This window comes from Puma concolor, chromosome C1, assembly GCF_028749965.1.
Source record: "Puma concolor isolate L17-30 chromosome C1, mPumCon1.1.hap2, whole genome shotgun sequence".
Classification (NCBI taxonomy): domain Eukaryota; kingdom Metazoa; phylum Chordata; class Mammalia; order Carnivora; family Felidae; genus Puma; species Puma concolor.
The window spans coordinates 64,881,191-64,904,847 of NC_141674.1; the positions used below are offsets into that span (position 1 = coordinate 64,881,191).

The window sequence follows — 23,657 nt, forward strand, 5'->3', positions numbered from 1 at the left end:
ACATTGTTTTTTATCAATTCTCCAATCCTCAGAACTGTCTTAGAATTACTATTACCATCACTTTCCATGGTGACATGTCAAGTGTTGCCTTATTTTGAGGTCACTCCCACTGCCACCACCCAAACACTTATGTTTTATCTTAGAGACTATAGTTTACTCTGCTGCCCTTTACTCTTCCCTGTATCCCCACTTCGGTTTAAATTATACAAATTGGCAAGTGTATTCTAACCACCATAGGCTCTTAACACATACTTACTGGTTGGAAAAGGGAAAAAGGGAAGAAGGAGAAAAGAAGGGAAGAAGTCAATAAAATTAGTGTGTATTCTGCCCCACCCCTCACCAATTGTCTTCCTCCTTATTTCTCAGACCAGCCTAGCACCCATCCTAAGTCACATGACCTCAAATGCATCAGGCTTCTTATTGGTTCCCCCCAATTTTTCAACCTACTTTAGAAAGAATCAGTGTAATAAATGGAAGAGTCAATGCAGATACCTAAGAACCCCCAAATTAATTTTATTCCCTCTCTTCCCATTTTTAGTTTTCCTTTCTTTGGGCATCTTCCCCTGACCTACATAAATTCTGTCGGTCTCAAAATCAAAACTCTGTCTCAGTTCTAGATCCCCTCAGTCTATGCTTTCTATTTCATTCTCAATCAACATCCTCCAGCCACTTTTTCTGCTTCTTTGCTTCCCATTACTTCTTCAAACTATTATAATCATAATTCAACTCATCTGATTTCTAAGAAATTGAGTGTACCTCTTATATGACATTTCTATATTTAACACTGTGGGCTATTCCCTTGTCAAACTCCTCTTGGGTTGCATGATTCCTTATCTTGGAATACTGATTCCAAACACTCCTGTCTGTCACACCCACTAGGTATCTTCTTGATAGGATCCATTAGACATTTAAACTCACAAGATGACCCCTTTTGGCATCAAATTCAGTTAGAAGGACACAAAACAGGAAACCATGTTTGTCAGTAAATAGTTGGCTTAAATGACAGCTCCTAAAGATATCCATGTCCTAATCCCCAGAACATGTGGTGTGAATATGTTACCTTTAAAGACAAAAGGGACTTTGTAGATTTGATTAAATTAAGGATTTTGAGATGGGGAGAGTATTCTGAATTTATCTGCAATCACTAGGGTCCTTATAAGAGAGAGAGGCAAGAGCATCAGAGTCAGAGAAGGTAAGGTGACAGCAGAAAAAAGGAGGAAGAAGGAAATATGACAACAGGAGAGGAGTCACTGAAGATGTTATGCTGATGACTTTCAAAATAGAGGATAGGGCCATGAGCCAAGGAAAACAAGGAGTCTCTACAAGTTGGAAAAAAAACAAGGAAACAGATTTTCCCCTAGAGCTTTGAGAGGGAACACAGATCTGATGATGCCATTTTGGACTTCTGATATCTAGAACCAGTATATATTATTTTAAGCTATTAAATTGGTGGCAATTTGTTATAGCAACAAGACATAAAAAGTATTAGACACTCCTCTTCCACAGAGGTACCCTCACAATCTACACAGCAATATATGCAACTGATGAGGACTTTCTATTTCAAGTCTAAGACGCTGTAGCTGACAGCATGGCATATAAATATATATATGATCCTCCCAAGCTATTCTTTTTGGTGCTTCAGATGACAACTCAAGGATAAAAGAATGAGACTTATATGGGTGGGCAGAATATCCACTTTGGCTTAGAAGCCTCATGCCCAACTAAAATCAACATCTTATGCAAGAACTCCATAAACATAGTTTTCAGGGTCCCTCCAAGGAACAAACACAATTACAGGAATCTTCACACTCAGGGAAGCCCAAAGGTATGGCTTTTCCTCAAGTACTTATGATTTATTTATACTGGTCTATTTGTGGTTTTCTAATTAGTAAGGGAACAATTTTACCACAAGCAATGCGGTCTACCTTTATAAGATATCTAAAAGTACAGTGTTACAAAGTAAACAAAGTCATTTTTTTTTAATAGTAGAAAATGGCTTTGTTAATCCTTTATCCATCCCCTAGTTAGGCTACTCTGTACTCTGTACTCTAGTTAGGCTCCCTTAATTGTAAGGAATCACTAAAGCTAGTTCAAAGAGGAAAGATGAATATTAGCATGGCACACAATTTGATGACAATTCAAGAATAAAGCCTTATAGAAAGAGACCAGAACTTGAAAGCAGTTCGATATATCAACAATAAAAATTTGTGAAACTTTATGAAAGCCAGTGTTTTGTCAGCTCTTCTACAACCATCTGCTTTTCTCCTTTTCCTACTAATAAGCATATTATTCGTGTCTGGTCTGTACAGGCAGCTCATGACTCAAAATGGCCCCACTTACAAACTTACACCTTTTATGACCTTTCTTATGGTAATTAAGAGTGTCACAGTAAAACTAGTATTTAGGATCATTAAATTAATTCCAAGTCAGCTGATGCTAAGCCAATTCAATAATCAGAAAATATGAGAGGCTGATTCATAAATGATGCAAGGGAAAAGGGAACTGGGAATTACTCCTAACCAGATTGATGAACCAACAAAAGTCACCCCATGTACATATTCTTTCCCCATCTTACAGACAAGGGCACTAAGGCTGAGAGAGATTAAATAGTTCATCCAAAATCAAAAAACTAGCAGTGACTTTTTCAGGCCCCTTCCAAGTTTACTGAAGGCTTGATGATACAGTAGGAAATAAAACATGTAAATACAAATCTCAGGCACAGCAAGAAATTGCCTAATGTGACAGTAGGTAGAACTTTTGAATGACGACATGGCCCTTCCACTAGTAACTGTTCTGGATTCCTCTGACCTGGCTAGTTTCTCACTCATTGCAGGCTGCACCAGTTGGTGCCAAATTCAGGATCACCATGGTAACAAACAAGTAGAGGAGAGCTGTAGCCACTTACAGCTTACTCATATCCTTATTTCATATATACTTTGCATTGCTTCTTTGTTGGTTTGGTAGCAATCTGAAGCAAAAGCAATATAAGTCATCAATCATTCTTGCCCACTTCTTAAGTTAGATTAGACTTTGTGGTCTGGTCTGACTCTACAGCTTGCACTTTTTCCCTTTTTTCTCACCATGCTAGGCATTACACCTCCAGGACTACTCGTTTTATAACTAGAAGTCTTTACCTTTTGACCACTTTTATCCATTTTGCCCACCCACTCCCCCTTGCCTCTGATAACCACCAGTCTGATCCTTGTGTATGTGAGTTCAACTTTTTTTAGATTCCACATATAAGTGAGATCATACATTGTTTGTTTTCCTCTGACTTATTTTACTCAGCATAATACCCTCAAAGGTCCATCCATGTTGTCAAAAATGGCAGTATTTCCTTCTTTTTTTTTAATATTTCATTGTGTATATATACCACATCCTATTTATCCATGCATCCATCCATCCATCCATCCATGCATTCCTCCATTGACACTTAGTTGTTTCCACATCTCAGTAGTGTAAATAATAGTGTAATGGACATGGGGGTACAGATATCTTTTCAAGTTAGTGTTTTCATTTCCTTTGGATAAGTACCAAGAAATGTAATTGCTGGATCCTATGTTAGTTCTACTTTTAACTTTTTGAGAAAGCTACTTATTGTTTTCCATAGTGGGTGTACCAATTTACATTCCTACCAACAGTGCATAAGAGTTCTCTTTTCTCCATATCCTCACTACCACTTGCTATTTCTTGTCTTTTTGATAATAGTCATTCTAACAGGTGGGAGGTGATATTGTGGTTTTGATTTGCACTTCTCTGATTAGTAATACTGAGACCTTTTCATATACCTATTTCCCATCAGTATGTTTTCTTTGGAAAATATCTATTCAGATCCTCTCCCCATTTTTAATTGGATTTTTTTTGTTGTTATTGAGTTACATGGGTTCTTTATATATTTTGGATATTAACCCCTTATCAGATATATGACTTGCAGATATCTTCTCCCATTTGGTAGGTTGTGTTTTCATGTTGCTGATGGTTTCCTTTGATGAAGAGTAGCTTTTAGTTTGATATAGTCCTACTTGCTGATTTTTGCTTCTGTTGCCTTTGCTTTTGGTATCAAATTTTAAAAATCATCGGCAAGACTGATGTCAAAGAGTTTACTGCACACATTTTCTTCTAAAATTTTTATGGTTTCAGGTCTTACATTCAAGTCTTTAATTCATTTTGAGTTGATGATTGTGAATAATGTAAGTTAGTGGATCCAGTTTCATTCTTTTGCATATGGCTGCTCAGTGTTCCTAACATAATGTATTGAAGAGAATGTCCTTTCACTAATGAACTGAAATATGTTCTTCACTTCTTTGTTGTAAATTAATTGACCACATATGTATAGATTTCTTTCTGGGCTATTTTGTTCCACTGGATTGTGTTTATTCTCATACCAATACCACAATGTTTTTGAGTACTATAGCTCTGCACTATACTTTAAATCGGGAAGTATGATGCCTCTACCTTTTTCTTCTTTTTCGAAATTGCTTTGTCTACTTGAAAATTTTAGGATTGTTTTTTCTTACGTGAAAAATGTCATTGGAATTTTGATAGGGATTGCACTGAATCTGTAGATTGCTTTGGGTAGTGTGGTCATTTTAACAATATTAATTCTTCCAATCCATGAGCACAGAATATCTTGCCATTTATTTGTGTTTTTCAATTTCTTTCAATAATGTCTTACAGTTTTCAATGTACAGGTCTTTTACCTCTGTGACTAAATTAATCCCTAGGTACTTTACTATTTTTTAATGCAATTATAAATGGGATTTTCTTGGGGCGCCTGGGTGGCTCAGTCGGTTGAGCGTCCGACTTCGGCTCAGGTCACGATCTCACGGTTTGTGAGTTCGAGCCCCGCGTCGGGCTCTGGGCTGATGGGTCAGAGCCTGGAGCCTGCTTCTGACTCTGTGTTTCCCTCTCTCTCTGCCCCTCCCCCATTCATGCTCTGTGTCTCTCTGTCTCAAAAATAAATAAACATTAAAAAAAAAATTTAAAAAAAATGGGATTTTCTTAATTTCTCTGACAGTTACTAGTGTGCAGAAATGCAGCAGATTTTTGTACACTGATTTTATATCCTGTACCTTTACTGAATTTGTTTATTAACTCTAACAGTGTTTTGGTAGAGTCTTTAGGATTTTCTATATATAATGTTATGTCATCTGCAAATAGAGACAGTTCTACTAACAACTTGTACTCTTAAATACTGTGCTAATTGTCTTCCATTCAAGAGTGATTTCCTTATTATTTACACAATCTATGGAAGCACCCGATTTTAAATTGGTTTATAACTGATTTTAAAACAAGTATTCAACAAGACTATTTAACAAGGCCATCACAAATACCCAGGAAATCAAGTTATTGCACATTCTGACATAATTACTATATATTAAACACCAATAGGTCCACCTGATTGGAGGTACAAAAATGAAAATAATTTTTTTTAAGTTTTATTTATTTTGGGGTGGGGAGGAAGGGAGGGAGAGAGAGGAAGAGAGAGAGAATACCAAGCAGGCTCTGTGCTGTCAGTGCAGAGCCCAATGCGGGCTCGATCCCACAAACCGTGAAATCATAACCTGAGCCGAAATCAAGAGTCGGATGCTTAACTGACTGAGCCACCCAGGTACCCCTAAAAATAATTTTGTGTTATCTTCAAATTGAAATAGATGAACAGCTCTAGAGAAACCATATTACAGGAAAAATCTCTGAAGATCAGTTACTGTAATTTTGTTAAGGTTATTATTGTTTACAATAATAAATTAAGTATATTATCATGTAAAATTCAGCTTCATAGGTCATATCAACATTTATCTTTATTTTTAATTAATTGCTTTCACTTATCCTTTTTCTTTAATATTTCACTTATTTATATTGATGAATTTGACAACATAGTATAATATAATCACTACACTAGAATTCAAGCATTATGTCTGCTACTACACAGCTGTTGACCTTAAACATCACATTACCTCTCAAGAACACATTTTTTTCATGGACAAAATAAAGGATTTCTCCAGACTATTAATTATTTTGGTCTTTAAAGACAATTTTTATCCCCAAAATTTCAAATATGAAAGATCTTGAAGATGTAAAAAAAGTTTTATGGTAAAAAGATTTGAAAGAAAGAAAACTGTCACTGTTCGTAGATTCATGGGTACTAAAAAAAGAACATTTATAGTCAAATTATTAAAATTAATACAGTTCAATAAGTTGCTGGAACAATATACTAAAGCCAACTGCATGTGCAACAGAAAAAAATATATTTCTTAAATAGTACCATTTACAGTATCAACAACAAAAAAATAAGACAACTAAAAACTACCAAAAATGTTTATGGAGAAAATTAAAAATTATAAAACTTAGTTGAAAGCTGTTAAACATATAATTATATGCAAATATACCTTATGCAAAAATTAAGATTTAATGCTATAAAGAAGCCCATTCTAAATTAATCTAAAATTCACTGCAATGCAAATCAAAATCCCAACAGAGTTTTAAGAACTTGGCAAGCTGATTCTAAACTTAATATGGAAGAAACAAGACCCAAGAATAGCCAAGATGATTCTAAAAAAGAACAAAGTCAAGGAAATCAAGTTACCAGATAAGAAGTTAGTGTCTGTAACAAAAACATTGTGGTATTGATTTAGGAATAAACATCTCTTGCTTCTTTGACATCCCAAACCTTCCTATCTATTTACAAATCGGTAAAGAAATATCCCCTTTGTTCTATAAAATCCTTCGCAGTCTTCTTAGTCTTTCAAATGGTTTCTGATTATTATTTAAACATTAAAAGCATGATAGCAGGAGTCAAAATGCCCTTTTACCCTTGTCACTATTCTCCTTAGGGCACATTTCAACTTCTTAACTATTCTAAATGTTTCCCTATTCAAGATATTATACACTTTACCAGGAACATCATGTGGAGTGGCAGACAGATCAGCTGCCAACATGAGAATAAAATGACAGGTTGTTAAGAATATTTAAGTATCTACAGTCAAACACTATTATTTATATTTTTACAGAGTATACAAGAAAAAACTGTTGGGAAGTGACAGGAGACAAGAAGCAGAACAGTCAAAGGCATGAGTTAATATTACTTTGACAAAAATTACGATAAAATACTGCAAATTATTTACAAAGCACATTTACTATAGTTCCAGTCCTTTTGTTCATAAAAAATTAGGCAAAATCATAAAATAAAAATAATAACAGAATAAAATTTTAAATATATATTTAGAAAATTGTATACATTAATTGTAATTTTTTTTTTAAAGCATTCAGGTTACTTCCCTATATAGAGTACTCTACAATGTTCTACACAATGACACAAAGGAAAGAAAGATATATGGGTAGGAAAAAAGGGTACAGAGGACATTAAAGTGTTTTAGGTGGGATTAAAACAAATAGAGAAATGAGAGTGATTAAATATTATGTAGTAGATGTTGTAATGAATCTACAAATGAACACAGTAAATTGGAATTAACAAAGCAATAAAGACTGAAGTCTGGTTAAAAATTTTGGATTTTTCAGAAAGGCAACAGAGAGTCACTGCAGGTTTTTGATCGTGGGAGTGAAAACATGAAAGCAGTGTCTGAGAAAGAATCCTAACAGCTGTGTGTAGGATGATTTGGAGGAAGAAAGAGACTAGAGACAGGGAATAAACAGCTACAAAGCTGTTGAAGTACAGAAACATGTATTATAACTACAAAGCATGATGATGTACAGAAGCATGAAGTACATGATGCATCAAATAATGAAGATGAAGACAACATAAAAACTATGGAAAAATATGTAAATGAGGAAATAGGAGAGGCATTCCTTACATTTAATAAATTAACTATTTTCAGAATACCTCAGTACTACATTCAACATGTAGATATAGATTTTTTAATTTAATAAGGTATTAAATGATCAGTGTGCATAATAATACCAACCTCTATCGGATTGGCATAAGAATAAAATTAGATGTTATCAAAAGAATTCCTTAACTGTAAACGTCATATAAATACTAACTGCTGCAATTTTTTAGGGAGGTGACAGTTGTAATATAACGGAAATGATCCAACCATAAAGTCAAAAGATCTGAATTCAAATTCTTGTTCTATTATTTAATGCTAACTTTAGTGGACCCTAATCAAGTCATTTAACCATTCTGAGTAACTATTTTTATTTTTTTCTCTTTTATTCAAGTATAATTAACATACAGTGTCATATTAGTTTCAGTTATACAATATGGTGATTCAACAATTCTATACATTACTCAATGCTCATCATGATTAAGTGTGCTCTTGAATCTCCTTCACCTATTTCACCCATCGCCTCACCCACCTCCCTCTCGCAAACCACCAGTTTGCTCTCTGGTTTTTTGTTGGTCTCTTTTTTTCTTTGTTCATTTATTTGTGTCTTAAATTCCACATATGAGTGAAATCATATGGCATTTGGCTTTCTCTGACTTATTTCACTTAGCATTATACACTTGAAATACTTCCATGTTCCTGCAAACAGCAAGATTTCATTCTTTTTGATGGCTGAGTAATAGCTCTGTGTGTATGTGCGTGTGCATGTTCATGTGTGTATATACACCACTTCTTTATCCATTCATCTATGGATGGACACATGGGCTGCTGTTATATCTTGACTACTGTAAACAATGCTGCAATAAACATAAGAGTGCAGATATCTTTTCAAATTAGTATTTTTGTTTTCTTTGGGTAAAAACCCAGTAATGCAATTACTAGATCATTTGGTAACTCTATTTTTAATTTTTCAAGGAACTTCCATACTGTGTTCCACAGTGACACCAGCTCCCATTCCCACCAACAATGCATAAAGCTTTTCACCACATCCTTGCCAACACTTGTTACTTCTCATGTTTTTGATTTTAGCCACACTTACAGCTGTGAAGTGATATCTCATTGTTTTGATTTGCATTTCCTTGATGATTAGAGAAGTTGAGTGTCTTTTCATGTGTCTGTTGGCCTTCTGTATGTCTTTTTGGAAAAAAGTCTGTTCATGTCATCTGCACATTTTTACATTGGATTATTTGTGATTTGGGGTTTTGATGTTGAGTTATATGTTTTTTATATATTTTGGATATTAACTCCTTATCAGCTACATCATTTACAAATATCTTCTCCAGTTAATAGGTTGCCTTTTGTTTTGTTGATGGTTTCCATCACTGTGCAAAAGCTTTTTATTTTGGTGTAGTCCCAACAGTTTAATTTCACTTTTGTTTCCCTTGCCAAAGGAAGCATAAATTAGAAAAATGTCCCTATATTTGATGTCAAAGAGATTACTGCCTATGTTTTCTTCCAGGAATTTTATGGTTTCAGGTCTCACATCTAGATCTCTAACTGATTTTGAGTTTACTTTTGTGTATGGTGTAAGAAAGTAGTCAATTTTACTCTTTTGCATAGAGCTGTCCAGTCTTCCCAACACCATTTGTTGAAGAGATAGTCTTTTTCCCATTGCATATTCTTGCCTCTTGTTGTAAATTAATTGACCACATAACTGTGGGTTTATTTCTGAGATTTCTTTTTTTTTTAAACTAATAATTTATTTTTTATCTATTTGATTATTTTCAATAATCTGGAAGCTATACTAGTATTTATCTTATTAAATTTCACTTTTTTTTTCAATATATGAAATTTATTGTCAAATTGGTTTCCTATTTCTGAGATTTCTATTCTGTTCCACTGATCTGTGTCTATTTTTGTGTCAGTACCATACTGTTTTGATTACTACAGCTGTGTAGTATATCTCAAAACCGGGAATTGTAGTATTTTTGGTTTTGTTCTTTTTCAAGATTGCTTTGGTTAATTGGAATCTTTTGTTGTTCCACATAAATTTTAGGATTATTTTATTATTTCTTTGAAAAATGTTGTTGGCATTTTGATAGAGACTGCATTATCTGTGGATTCTTTAGACATTTTAACAATATTGGTTCTCCCAATCCATGAGCATGGCATATCTTCTCATTTGTTTGTATCATCTTCAATTTCTTTCATCAACATTTTATAATTTTCAGAGTACAAGTCTTTCACATCCTTGGTTAAGTTTATTCCTAGGTATTTTGTTCTTTTTGTTTGATGCAATTATAAATGCAATTATTTTCTTAATTTCTCTTTCTGCTACTTCCTTATTAGTGTACAGAACTACAAGATTTCTGTATATTGATATTGTAGCCTGAAATTTTATTACATTCATTTATCAGTGCTAATTTTGTATATAGTATCATATCATCTGCAATAGTGAAAGTTTTAATTCTTCTTACCAACTTGGATGCCTTTTATTTCTTTTTCTTGTCTGACTACTGTGGCTAGGTTTTCCAGTACTATATTTAATAAAAGTGGTGAGCATGGACATTCTCGTCATGTCCCTAATCTTAGAGGAGAAGCTCTGTTTTTCACCACTGAGTACAATGTTAGCCATTGGTTTTCCATACATGGTCTTCATTATGTCCAAGCATGTTCCATCTAAACCTACTCTGTTGAGGATTTTTATCATGAATGGATGTTGTACTTTGTCAAATGCTTTTTCTGCATCTACTGGGATCATATGGTTTTTATCCTTTTTCTTGTTAATGTGATATATCACGTTGATTTGCAAATACTGAACTAGCCTTGCATTCTTGGAATAAATCCCATCTGATTATGGTGAATGATTTTTTAATGCATTTTTGGATTCAATTGGCTAATATTTTGTTGAGGATTTCTACATCTATGTTTATCATAGATAGTGGACTATAGTGTTCTTTTGTTGTAGTGTCTTTATCTGGTTTTGGTATCAAGGTAATGCTGGCCTCACAGATTGAACTTGGAAGCTTTCCTTTCTCTTCTAATTTTTGGAATAATTTGAAAAGAATAGGTATTAACTTTTCTACATATTTTTTAAGGATTTTATTTTTAAGTAATCTCTACAACCAACATGGAGCTTGAACCCACAACCTTGAGATCAAGAGTTGCACACCGCACCTGAGCCAGCCAGATACCCCTTACCTCTTCTTTAAACATTTGATAGAATTCACTTGTGAAGCCATCTGGTCTTGGACTTTTGTTTGTTGAGAAATTTTTAATTACTGATTTGATTTTGATTGCTAGTAATCTGTTTCTTCAATATTTCTATTCCTTCCTGATTCAGTTCTGGAAGGTTACATATGTCTAAGAATTTATCCATTACTTCCAGGTTGTCCAATTTGTTAGCATATAATTTTTCATAATAGAATTCTCTTATAATACTTTGCATTTCTGTGGTGTTGGTTGATTTTGTGTGTGTGTGTGTGTGTGTGTGTGTGTGTGTGTGTGTGTGTGTGTTTTAAGTAATCTTTACACCCAACACAGGGCTTGAACTCACAATCCTCAGGTCAAGAGTCACATTCTCTACCAACTGAGCTGGCCAGGCACCCCTGTGGTGTTGGTTGTTATTTCCCCTCTCTCATTTCTGATTTTGAGTCTTTTTTTTTTATTATTATTATGAGTCTGGCTAATCAATTTTGTTGATCTCTTCAGCTCCTGGTTTCATTGATCTCTTCTATTTTGTTTTGTTTTTAGTCTCAGTTTCACTTATTTCTGCTCTCATCTTTATTATTTTCTTCCTTCTACTGGTTCTAGATTCTTTAGGTGCAATGTTAGGTTGTTTGAGATTTTTCTTGCTTGTTGATGTAGGCCTATATTACTATAAACTTCCCTCTTAGAATAGCTTTTGCTGCATCCCAAAGATTTTGGACCATTTGTCTCCATGTATTTTTTTATTTCCTCTTTGATTTCTTGGTTGACCATTTAATATACATTAAAAGTAATTACTGACATTGCCATTTTGTTACTTGTTTTATGGTTGTTTTTGTACTTCTTCTCTGTTCCTTTCTTTTCTTGCTCTCTTCTCTTGTGGTTTGATGGCTTTCTTTAGTGATACGCTTGAATTCTTTTCTCTTTATTTTTTGCATATGTATTATAGGTTTTTGGTTTGTGGTTAGCATTGGTTTTTATATAACATCCTATGCAGATAGAGGTCTAAATTAAGTTGACAGTTGCTTAAGTTTGAACCCTTTCTAAAAAGCACTAAATTTTTACTCTCCCTCCCGTCATCATATATATATGAGGTCATACTTTACCTCCTTTTATTTTGTGAATCCCTTGACTGATTTTTATAGCTATAATTGATTTCACTGCTTTTATGCTTCAAACTCTGTACTTGTTTTATAAGTGATTAATCCACCACTTTTATTATGTTGGAATTTACCCATAATATTTTTCCTTTCCTAATTTTTTTACTGAGTAACTATTTTTAATATGTAACGCAAGCAAAAAACAATCTCTCATAAAGGCCTCAAGGAATAATGAAATAAGTCATTAATTATAAAACCTCCAATGTAATATCTGAATTATTGTGTACAGTGAATATGTGTTGCAGTGAGTATGGAAGAGGCCAGAAATATGGGTACATTTTGTCTGACCTTACTGGAGAGAAAGCCACAAGGATTTTCAAAGAGCCATAATAACCGTGCCCTTCTCCATATTATGTTAATGAGTAACTGTACAAGAAAATCTCTGAAATAACTTATTAATGATCCATCTTTGAAAATGCCCTCTGATGTACAAGATCTAATCCACAGCAGTTTAAAAAGCAACAGTCAAAAGTCATATAACCAATGACTTTAAAACCCACAATAATAGGCAATTCATGATTTTTTTTCTATCCTAGGTTACAGATACATTACCAAAATTCACATTTTTTTTTCTTTTTTAATTTTTTAATGTTTATTTATTTTTGAGAGAGACAGAGTGTGAGCAGGGAGAGGCAGAGAGAGAGGGAGACACAGAATCTGAAGCAGACTCCAGGCTTGAGCTGTCAGCACAGAGCCTGATGTAGGGTTCAAACCCACGAGCTGTGAGATCATGACCTGAGCCGAAGTCAGATGCTTAACCGACTGAGCCACCCAATCGGCACCCTACCAAAATTTACATTTCTACTTTTACCATTTTTTATTTTAAAAAGGAGTAAAACAGGACAAGGGACGCCAAAACAGCACATCCCAAGGGAATTTAAATAGTGGTAAGGCAGGGAATAAGTAAAGTTGAAGTTAATTTGTCTTAAGTAAGACCCTTACAGACTTCTATCTGATAGAAAGAAATGAATTTGAAGTTGCCTGGTGAGATCATCCCACCAATGGATCCCTAAAGTAGGAATTAGGGAATAGTTTATAAAATTGACTACAGAGTACTTTTAGCTCAATGCAGTGTAGGAAACAAGACATAAGGGGAATATGAGGGGCACCTGGCTGGCTTAGTCGGTAGAGCATGCAATTCTTGATCTTGGGGTTGTGAGTTCAAGCCCTAAACTGGGTGTAGAGATTACTTAAAAAAATAAAATTAAAAAATAAAGGGAATATAAATAAGCAGTTTCATACACATTTCCTTTCTAGCCTAGACCAACCAGGTTTCACTTAGCTAGTAGTCTTTAGCACACTTTTCATTCATTCATTCATTCATTCATTCAGTTCTGTACAATACACTAAAGAAGGCACTCTGAGGAATACAAACAGTATGAGAACCAGCACTGAAGAAATAAGATCAATACATACAAAAAACTGGCATGACAAAAGTATGAATAAAATATTATTTATGAAAAAAGGGCCAAGAAAGCTCTAGGGAGTGTATAAATTGAATTTGGGCATGGGAAAACTAGAAAGAGGAAGAAAAGAACTATAGGTGGAATGACCAGTGTAAGGCAGTGACAGAAGCCAATACAGGAACTTACATGAAGGAAGTGGCTGGAGCATAAGGGATGGAAATTAAATTATGAGAATGTCAGATTTGGAACCAGATTGCAAAAGCCTTAAGTACCAGCATAGGGGACTTGAATTTTATTTTGCATAAACTAAGAGTTTCTGAATAAGGGGAGATGAAGAAAAAGGTTTAAATTAGGAATAATTAATAATTAATTATTCCTAATTAAATTAGGAATCTCACATAATGATGAAAATATAGAGTAAAGGGAAAAAATGGAGTCAGAAAAGCTGCTGGATTTATTTATACACATAGTTTATCAGACAGGGACCATTTCAAAAACTCATACCCACCAAATTAGTAGAGCTAAATCATATTTTAAGAAAAATTATTTACACATGTAACTCTACATAAAGTTAATCTTATGCACTCAGCCAAAAAGGGGGGGGGGGGAAGCAGACCTCGCCCACCCTAATACTCCATGCATTTAGTCTCCAAAGTAAACATGAGATGGGAGATACGACTCTACATCATCTCTGTCAGTCTCAATCTCCATATGCCTCTTACAGCATGAGCATCATAATTCTATGATTTTTTTAATGTTTATTTTTGAGAGAGAGAGAGAAAGACAGAGACAGAGAGAGAGACAGAGAGAGACAGAGTGTGAGCAGGGGAGGGGCAGAGAGAGAGGGAGACACAGAATGTGAAGCAAGCTCCAGGCTCTGAGCTGTTAGCAAAGTCAAACACGGGGCTCAAGCTCACAAACCGTGAGATCATAACCTGAACTGAAGTCGGACCCTTAACTGACTGAGCCGCCCAGGCACCCCATAATTCTACTATTAAGGAGATGTATATTTTCACATAACATATCCCCTAATCCTAAGTAAACCATTTTATCAAGTGCTCCACTAAAGAAAAGGAAAACAGTTATCTGCACTAGCACTGGAGGGAAAACTGGCTGTTAGACTTGATGGAATACTATATTGTACTTTATGTGCTATTTCAGAAACTTTCGAGAATAATTTGGCTCAATTTTGTTTCACATGCTGAATTTAGGATCTAACCTTTGCATAATGCCTTTTCCCTCCCTCATCTTAAGCATATTAAGCATACTAGAGGTAGCAAAACAGAGAGTTAGTCCAAAACAATTATTTGAGGGCAGAAAATTTCCCGAAAAAGTGAATGTTTAAGGAAGTTAAAACCAGGCAAACAAAAACAAAATTTCTGAGGGCAGGTAAGGTTACAGAAAGCATGGACAAAAAACAAAACACCTGTCCTCCATGCTATGAACTTCGCTATGAAAATGATAATAACATGTCTTTTTATTTGCTCCCATAACCATTAAAATCCCTTACCCTGCGTCAATACTTTAAAATATTATTATAAAATTCCTACAACCTATTTATTAAAATTTCTTTTGTAACAGACTAATATTTGCTAAAAACTAAACTAACTACAATTTAGGAAACAGAAGTGTTTTTATCTTTGAAGTACAAACTTGTGTGTACTTTGCCTGACTGATAAAATATTTCCAAGTCACTTGTTTACTTATTCAATACCTACTGAGAACCTACTATGTGTCAGACACTGTGCTAGACCCTAGAAGTACAAAATGAAATAAAATATAATCCATAGTCCTTTCAAGGAGTTATAATCTAATGAGGGAGACATACTATAACTGGTATAATCATGTTAGGATAAAAGTATACACAGGATACCATAGAAGCAAAGAAGGGGGTCAGGAAATGCATTTTTAAAGAAGTATGAATGTGAATTTGGAAGGTCAGGTATAAATTAAATCTGTGCTTCCTAAACTTGATTGTGCATCTGAACCACATCTAGAGCTGATATCTAGGCCTCACTTAAGACTTAGGGAAGTAGAATCACCAGGGGTGGAGCCAAGAAACCTATATTTTTAACCACAAGAGATTCAGAATCACAGCCAGGTGTTGGTAGTAGTGAGCCAGAAGTACTGACAACCATTCGAGGTACAGAGAATGGCTCAGTATGGCCAGAATGTGTGAAGTACAGACAGAAGATCAGAAAGAAATCAGAACAAGAGTAGTGACATCACTAATGTTATGTTTCAAACAGGACCTATGGAATTGATGTGAACTTCCAAAATAAAAGGCAATCACCTGTGTCATGTATTTCAGCAAATGACTTGTGACATGAACTAATTTCTTACTGAAGAACATGGGAAAACTAAATACAAATACCCTGCATTTCAAGACAAAGGTAAAATACTGCTTTGAAAAACAAATGAAAAAAAACAAAAACGAAACAGAGCTCTACTCATAGTATTTATTAAATGTAATGACCACTCATTTTTCTCAGCATGCATACCTGGAAAATGAACAGAAGTCATGATAATATTTTCTTAACTGAAAAATGTTACATACTGTATAAAAATAAATTCAAACTGTAGTTTGAAATTCAAGCTTTAAGTGCTTGCTTCAGCAGCACATAGACTAAAATTGGAATGATACAGAGATTAGCACCTCCCCTGTGCAAGGATGACACGCAAATGAAATTCAAGCTTTAAAACTAAAAACTCTTCTTAATGATTTTAAGTTTCTAAACTGTTATAATAATTTGTTACTTTCTAAAGAATTTACTTAGAAATATCTTTTTTTTTAGTCTATTTATTTATTTTGAGAGAGAGAAAGCAGGGGAGGGGTGAAAGAGAGAGAGAGACAGACAGAGAGAGAATCCCAAGCAGGCTCTGCTGACAGCATGAAGCCCAACATGGGGCTCAATCCCACCACCTGTAAGATCATAACCTGAGCCAAAATCAAGAGTCAGATGCTTAACTGATTGAGACACCCAAGCACCACAGAAATATCTTCATATTTAATCCCAGGTAGGAGTAAAGTAAGATAAGTCATTAATAAGAGTAATATTCTCCATAACTAAGAATACTCACCATAAATAGGCTAAAAGCCAAATTGAATATTATATATTAATCTGTTTATAAAATAATAAATGGTTTAAATCCTCAATTCATTCCCCCAAAAAGACATCATAAACAGAGGTAGATATGTAATCATGTGAAACAGGAACAAGCTTTTAAATTAAAAAAATTTTTTTAACATTTATTCATTTTGGAGAGACAGAATGCAAGTAGGGGAGGGGCAGAGAGAGAGAGGGAGGCACAGAATCAGAAGCAGGCACCAGGCTCTGAGCTGTCAGCAGAGAGCCCAACACAGGGCTCAAACTCACGAACTGCAAGATCATGACCTGAGCTGAAGTCAGAAGCTTAACCGACTGAGCCACGCAGGCACCCCGTGAAACAGGAACAAGCCTTTAAAGAACATCCTTCAGAAACCCAGGCACAAACCTACCAATTATAGTATATAAAACACATTTTACAGTTATATTCTATTTTTTAAAAGTCCTTCTAAATCTTACTTGGACCATTTAAACATATCATAATAACCTAGAGACCAGACAAAGATTCATTTATCAAAGTGGTAACTATTGCCAAACTATGCATAGTAACTCCTGGAGGAGCACACAGGGTATAGAGGCAACAGCAATCAAAGCCAAAGGACTAACCACATAGCCCTATTAGAGGAGAACCAGTTAATAAATTATAATTGGCTAATTACAAGAATAATATAGCAAACCATTCTTTCTCAGACTTAATGTACTTTTTTAAATGGTAATATTATCGAGTTGCCTTAATTTTCAGATGAAATACAGGAATTAAATTATACTTTTTGTCAGCTTCCTAGGCTAACATGATCTATTTACAGAGAATGTACTCTATCTTTGTTTCCTGAGTCACTCACTGCTTCCTTTTTGCTCCCGCAGCACTTTGCATGTATCTCTATTTGCTTTTTATTGCAAGTATCGGAATCTTGCAAAGATGGTACTATTATCATCATGGAATAGCTGAAGAAACAGGCTTAGCATGATGAAGTCACTTAACGAAAATCACCACTAACCCCAGATATCAAACTCAGATCTGTCTGGGTGCAAAACTCTTTCTATACTGCTTCAAAGGTAGAAAGGTACACAGGACTAAATAAATCAAACCCAAATAACTGAATTGATTGCAGTTCCTTCTATAACTAGTAGAAGCTATTGGTGGTAGCAGAAACAGCTCTATCATATCTGACAGATGAAATGTAGAGAAGAACGTGTATCTGGGGGTGGAGGCGCAGGGTTTTGCCTGGTATCTGAACCACCTCATGTAATTAGGAAATACTGTACCTCACTTTATGAGTCTTTATAGAAGGCAGGGTCCATCTCCATTTATAGAAGCTAACAATGCCATACAGTCATTCTTCCTGTCACCTCATCAGCATGAACACAGGCACTTAATCCATGCTCTGCCAATATGACATTTCCGCCAAGAACTCTAAATTAAAAGCTAGAGATAGTAACAACCTAGGACAGGACAGGTTGGATTTTAGCAGCAGACAGCAGCAGCAACGTTAAGTTTCCAAAGGTAATGGTAGCAGCTATGCAGTAGCTGAGTCTAGCCAGCAATTTGTGGCAGCAGTATTGTCACTGTTTTTTGTTTTTTTTTAATTTGTTCTTTAAAGTTTATTTATTTATTTTGAGACAGGTAGAGGCCATGCAAGTGGGAGAGGGACACAGAGAGAGGGAGACAGCGAATCCCAAGCAGGCTCCATACTGTCAACATGGACAGGGCTCAAACTCACAAACCTGTGAGATTATGACCTGAGCCAAAACCAAGAGTCAGATGCTTAACCAACTGAGTCACCCCGGCGTCCCATTACTGGATGGTTTTATGCCATGATTTCCAGATGTCTTTTCTGCTCCCTAGCCTAACATGTTCCTGACTTACAGCTACATACAACCTTCTCAGCAATTTGGTGAACTCATCAATATGATTTCAGTAAATTACTTTTCTACTTGAAATAGTCAAAATTGTCTTCTGTTGCCTACAATTAAAAACCCAGACTAAAGCATTTAATAATAAATGAAACTAAACAATTATACTTTATCAAATCTTTTTACCTTAGTATTGATTGTTGTTTTATATAATTTGCCATTATGATCTTAAGTAACAGCTCTTTATAAATGATGGTATGATCTAACAACATAAAAAAATACCTCAGGTTTCTTTACCTTTTCCAAAGCAACACAAAAATGCAAAAATGGTAACAACTGTCCAAGGGTAATTTTCACTGAGGTTCAGAGTTAAGCTTTATTAAGAATTCTTACCTGTCAGGGATACCTAGCCTCTTGACACTTCTATAAACAGAAAGAGTATTTGCAACATGTCGATAATTAAACCAGAACCGGGATGTACATACCTAAAGAATTAAAAGAAACATATTATTATGAATCAAAATAAGCCACTGGATTACAGAATTATTTCTCTTTAAGTAGGATTCAGAGATGCCTAAAAAAAGAGTGTATCATAACTTAGGCTTACAAACAGCAAAGCATATAAATAATTGCCAATAAAACCAATCCCTCTAAAGAGAAGTCTTTCATAACTGCTATTAAATAAAAAGACCATTCAGTTCAAGAGAAAACAAATCTTTGGGTGATTTAATTAAATACCGAATCAACTTAGTTACTCGCAATTTATGTGATTCTATAATGTTCCTATGTCTAAAAGGTTAAATTCTTTACAATCAAAGGCAATGTCCATAATCTCTTCATAGAATAGGAAAGAAAATTAACTATCTTGGGTTATATAATATTCCTTTCACTCTGAATTGCTGCCTATTTTTAGTTATGAAAAATGTTAGACAACATACAAAACAATTTTATATGCATATAAGAGAATACATCATAAAGAAGTTGTTGAACTGAACAGATAACGAGAAACAATCCAAACAAGTTTTACATTAAAAAAAAAAAAAAACTGGGGGTGCCTGGGTGGCTCAGTCAGTTAAACGTCCGACTTCAGTTCAGGTCATAATCTCGCAGTCTTGTGAGTACAAGCCCCACGTCGGGCTCTGTGCTGACAGCTCAGAGCCCAGAGCCTGCTTCAGATTCTGTGTCTCCCTCTCTCGGTCCTTCTCCCACTTGCTATTTCTCTCTCTCAAAAATAAAACATTAGGGGCGCCTGGGTGGCGCAGTCGGTTAAGCCTCCGACTTCAGCCAGGTCACGATCTCGCGGTCAGTGGGTTCGAGCCCCACGTCAGGCTCTGGGCTGATGGCTCAGAGTCTGGAGCCTGTTTCCAATTCTGTGTCTCCCTCTCTCTCTGCTCCTCCCCCGTTCATGCTCTGTCTCTCTCTGTCCCTAAAATAAATAAATGTTGAAAAAAAAAAATTAAAAAAAAAAAAAAAGATTCTCTCTCCCTCAAGGTACCTGAGTGGCTCAGGGAGCCGAGCGTCTAATTAAAAAAAAAAAATAAAACATTAAAAAAAATAAACTGATTCCTAAAAATGATATCAACGGTACTAGAAAAATCTAATGCCATGTCTCAAAAATCAGTCCTCTTGAAAATCCATTCCAAAGGAAGCATACCTACCCCCCAAGCTCCCACCCTACCTCCGACCACAAGCCTCTGCGATTAGTAGGTATAATGACAGCTTTGAGAATAGCATAAATGTTCCTGCCCCTGCAAACAGAAAGGAACCTCAAGATTTTTTTTATTAAAACAAATTTTCAACCTGGAATCCAATAAGGAAATGACTAAAATTTTTGACTACATTAAAATGTAAAATTCCATGTTTCAAAAGTACCATAAAGTCCTAACTGAAATGAAAAACTTGAAATAACCAGGGGCACCTAGGTAGCTCATTTGGTTGAGCGTCTGACTTCGGCTCAGGTCATGACCTCATGGTTCATGGGTTCAAGCCCCGTGTCGGGCTGTGTGCTAACAGCTCAGAACCTAGAGTCTGCTTTGGATTCTGTCTCCCTCTCTCTCTCTCTCTGCCCCTCCCCTGCACTCTCTCTCTCTCTCTCTCTCTCTCAAAAATAAATAAATGTAAAAAAAAATTTTTTTTTAAACTTGAATTAACTATAGCTCAAGAAAAAGTGAACATCCCAATTTTGAAAAATGGGAAAAGGAGAGCAAAACATTTCATAGTAAAGGTATTCAAAATGGACATTATAACTCTTAGAGATGCTCAACTTTTATCATAATTTTAAAAACATAAACTGAATTGATAAGTAAAAGTCCATGACAATGCATGGTATTGGCTATTGTGAGGGGAAATGAATAACTCATATCCTACTGTTGAGAATGCAAACTAAAATAACCGTTCTAAGAGGGTAATTTGCAACAAATATCAAGTTTGAATATTTATCTTTTTTTAAAAAATGTTTATTTTTGAGAGAGAAGGGTAAGCAGGGGAGGGGCAGTAAGAGAGGGGGTCAGAGGATCCCAAGCAGGCTCTGTGATCAACAGAGAGTCCTATGTGGGGCTAGAATTCACGAACCATGAGAACATGACCTGAGCTGAAGTCAGATGCTCAACCAACTGAGCCAGCAGGCACCCCAAATATTTACCTTTTGATTTAGCTTATGTAAGTACGCAAAAATATGTACTCAAGAATTTTCACTATGACATTGCCTATTCTAGCAAATATTGAAATCAAAAATCTAGAAACAAAATCACTACCCATTAGTAGCAAGAGATCAAGTACATATTCCCTAACTTGAGCAGAAATAGTTTAAATAATTTATATCTGCATTAGTCATAATAAACACCACTATATTCAGTGCATTTTACCATACCCAAAAGGCTTTTTTCAGCTATTATGGTATTTAATGAGCATAAACCTAAGAAACTGTCCTCGTTTTCACCAGCAAGTTACTAAACATGAAATTAAAGTGGCAAAAGAGAAGGGACCAGGTAATACCAACTTAATGTAAATTATTCATATTCTCAAAATGAGATACCAAAAAAAAAAAAAAAAGCCAGTGGTAAAAGAGCAAGGGATATGATCCATTAGTCTTTTGAAAAGGACAGAGAGGTAGACATAAATGTAATAATATGCACTGGAAATTTCTAAAAGAATACACAAGAAAATGATAATAGCGATCATGGAGAATAAAAATGGGAGTAAGAGGGGGTACATGATTTTTCAGTTTACACCCTTCCTCATTGTACTTTTTTTAAACCATGGGTAAGGATTATCATTATAACATTTTTTTTATTAAACAGAAGCAAAAATAATTTACTCAAAGCAGGTCTTGAAAATAAAATGGAATCCAATTTTCCTTCTATTTCCCTCTGGTGGCAAAAGTTTCTCAGTCATAGTATAAGGCCAAAGGGGCATTCCATTTACCTCTGATCATTTAGTCAAGACGAAAAACAAATTAACTCAAACTGGTAGAGGAAAACATATGTATTTTTAAAATATGAATGATGTACCACTGAAAAAAATGCATGCTTAGTACTTTCAACTTGACTCTGGTCAAATTTCATGATTTTCCATTTAAGAAAGCACAATTCAGGGCGCTTGGATGACTCAGTCAGTTGAGCATCCAACTCTTGATTTTTGGCTCAGGTCATGATCTCTTAGTTCATGGGTTCAAACCCTGCATTGGGCTCTTGAGCTGACAGCACAGAGCCTGCTTGGCATTCTTTCTTTCTCTCTCTCTCTCTCTCTCTCTCTCTGTCCCTCCCCCCTCTCTCAATAAATAAACATTTAAAAAAAGGAAAGCACAATTCACTGAAGTCTCACTTTACTAAGTCTGAGTGAATGTGTGAAATATCGCACACAATGTGAAACTGCAATTGTTGTGAAATGCTCTGTAATAATTCTGTCATTCTCTATTTCTCATCTGAGATCCAAGTTAGTGCAATTGAAGAGGGGCTCACAGAGGTTTCCCAGACAAGGAAAGCCTCCATGTGTGTGCAGTATAAGCTAATAGGTTCATATTCTAAAGGATGAGCCCTTTGGCAATTAGTTGTCTACACATAGGCAGTTATTCTCTTTTTAAAGAATTCCCATGGAGGGGCGCCTGGGTGGCGCAGTCGGTTAAGCGTCCGACTTCAGCCAGGTCACGATCTCGCGGTCCGTGAGTTAGAGCCCCGCATCAGGCTCTGGGCTGATGGCTCAGAGCCTGGAGCCTGTTTCCGATTCTGTGTCTCCCTCTCTCTCTGCTCCTCCCCCGTTCATGCTTTGTCTCTCTCTGTCCCAAAAATAAATAAACGTTGAAAAAAAAAAAAATTTAAAGAATTCCCATGGAAAGACTAGTCATTGAAGAGCCCTTGGTTTCCTGTAGAGCAAGTTATCCTCTCAAATTGGTAGATCATGGCCTGCCTCCTGCTAAGTCTTCCCCTCTTTTAAGTGGTCACCAAAAACCTGTTCCCTCATCTTAATCAGCTTTTGTTCAATTCTTTCATAAAATCTCTTGTGAGGGATAGTATAGAGGAGGTGTTCTTTCTTGGAGAACAATAAAATAACCCATAAACCCACATTAGGCTGTCCCATTTAATCACAATACAATTATGTATAGCAACTATAATCACTTTTATTTACTTTTAGCAACCTGTAGATAATTACATACTTTAATGAAACTATTCTCAAACTTACAAGGCCCCAGACATTAAGAGTCTTCCTTTGGCCTTAGTAAAGGTAATTATAATCTTACATGTTTGTCCTGCATTTCAGTTGAATTCCTCCACCCACCTCCTTTACACTTCATCTGAAATCCCACAATTCATGGTTCTGTTTTCCTCCTTTCCCAACATGAGTTACTGGCTTTGAAATGCAGTACTGTTATCTGCCCCCCACTTCCTTTTTCACAAAAATTTGCTTCCTTTCTTGCCTCTCTATTTCCTCATTGTTTCTTTCAGTCAACTCTTCTATACATTTTTTTCATTAAGTCAAATTCATTCTATCTTCTAATCATGTAAATGTCATTAAATAAATCCCCCCCCAGAGAAACTACTATCCAAATACTTTCCAAATACAGGAAAAACAAAATTGATTATGTGTATTCTATTTTTCGTTTTTTATTTTTTTAGAGAGAAAGAGAATGAGGGCCAGGGAGAG

At 35.3% G+C, this 23,657-nt stretch overlaps 1 protein-coding gene, 1 long non-coding RNA gene and 1 other non-coding gene across 9 annotated transcripts in view; 1 reads left to right on the top strand and 2 right to left on the bottom strand.

The window, feature by feature from the left end:
- The window catches only part of PIGK (phosphatidylinositol glycan anchor biosynthesis class K), a 170,823-nt gene that overhangs the window by 141,987 nt on the left and 5,179 nt on the right, over positions 1-23,657 (bottom strand). For 6 of the 7 annotated variants that reach the window (XR_015254809.1, XM_086717324.1, XM_086717323.1 and 3 more), the window contains one exon: positions 18,912-19,003. The exons of the other annotated variant lie outside the window; for it this stretch is intronic. Coding sequence is in view for 4 of the 6 variants with exons in the window: in XM_086717324.1 (XP_086573450.1) it covers positions 18,912-19,003 (92 nt within the window). In the remaining 2 variants the exon portion in view is untranslated. The remainder of the gene's footprint in view (positions 1-18,911; positions 19,004-23,657) is intronic. 7 annotated transcript variants of the gene reach the window in all.
- LOC147578114 (uncharacterized) lies at positions 9,045-11,265 on the bottom strand. The gene is made up of 2 exons (XR_015254810.1): positions 9,685-11,265; positions 9,045-9,535 (listed from the first exon to the last, which is right to left on the bottom strand). It is a non-coding gene; the product is annotated as an uncharacterized LOC147578114 (long non-coding RNA).
- LOC112849090 (U6 spliceosomal RNA) lies at positions 16,160-16,263 on the top strand. The gene has a single exon (XR_003222532.1). It is a non-coding gene; the product is annotated as a U6 spliceosomal RNA (small nuclear RNA).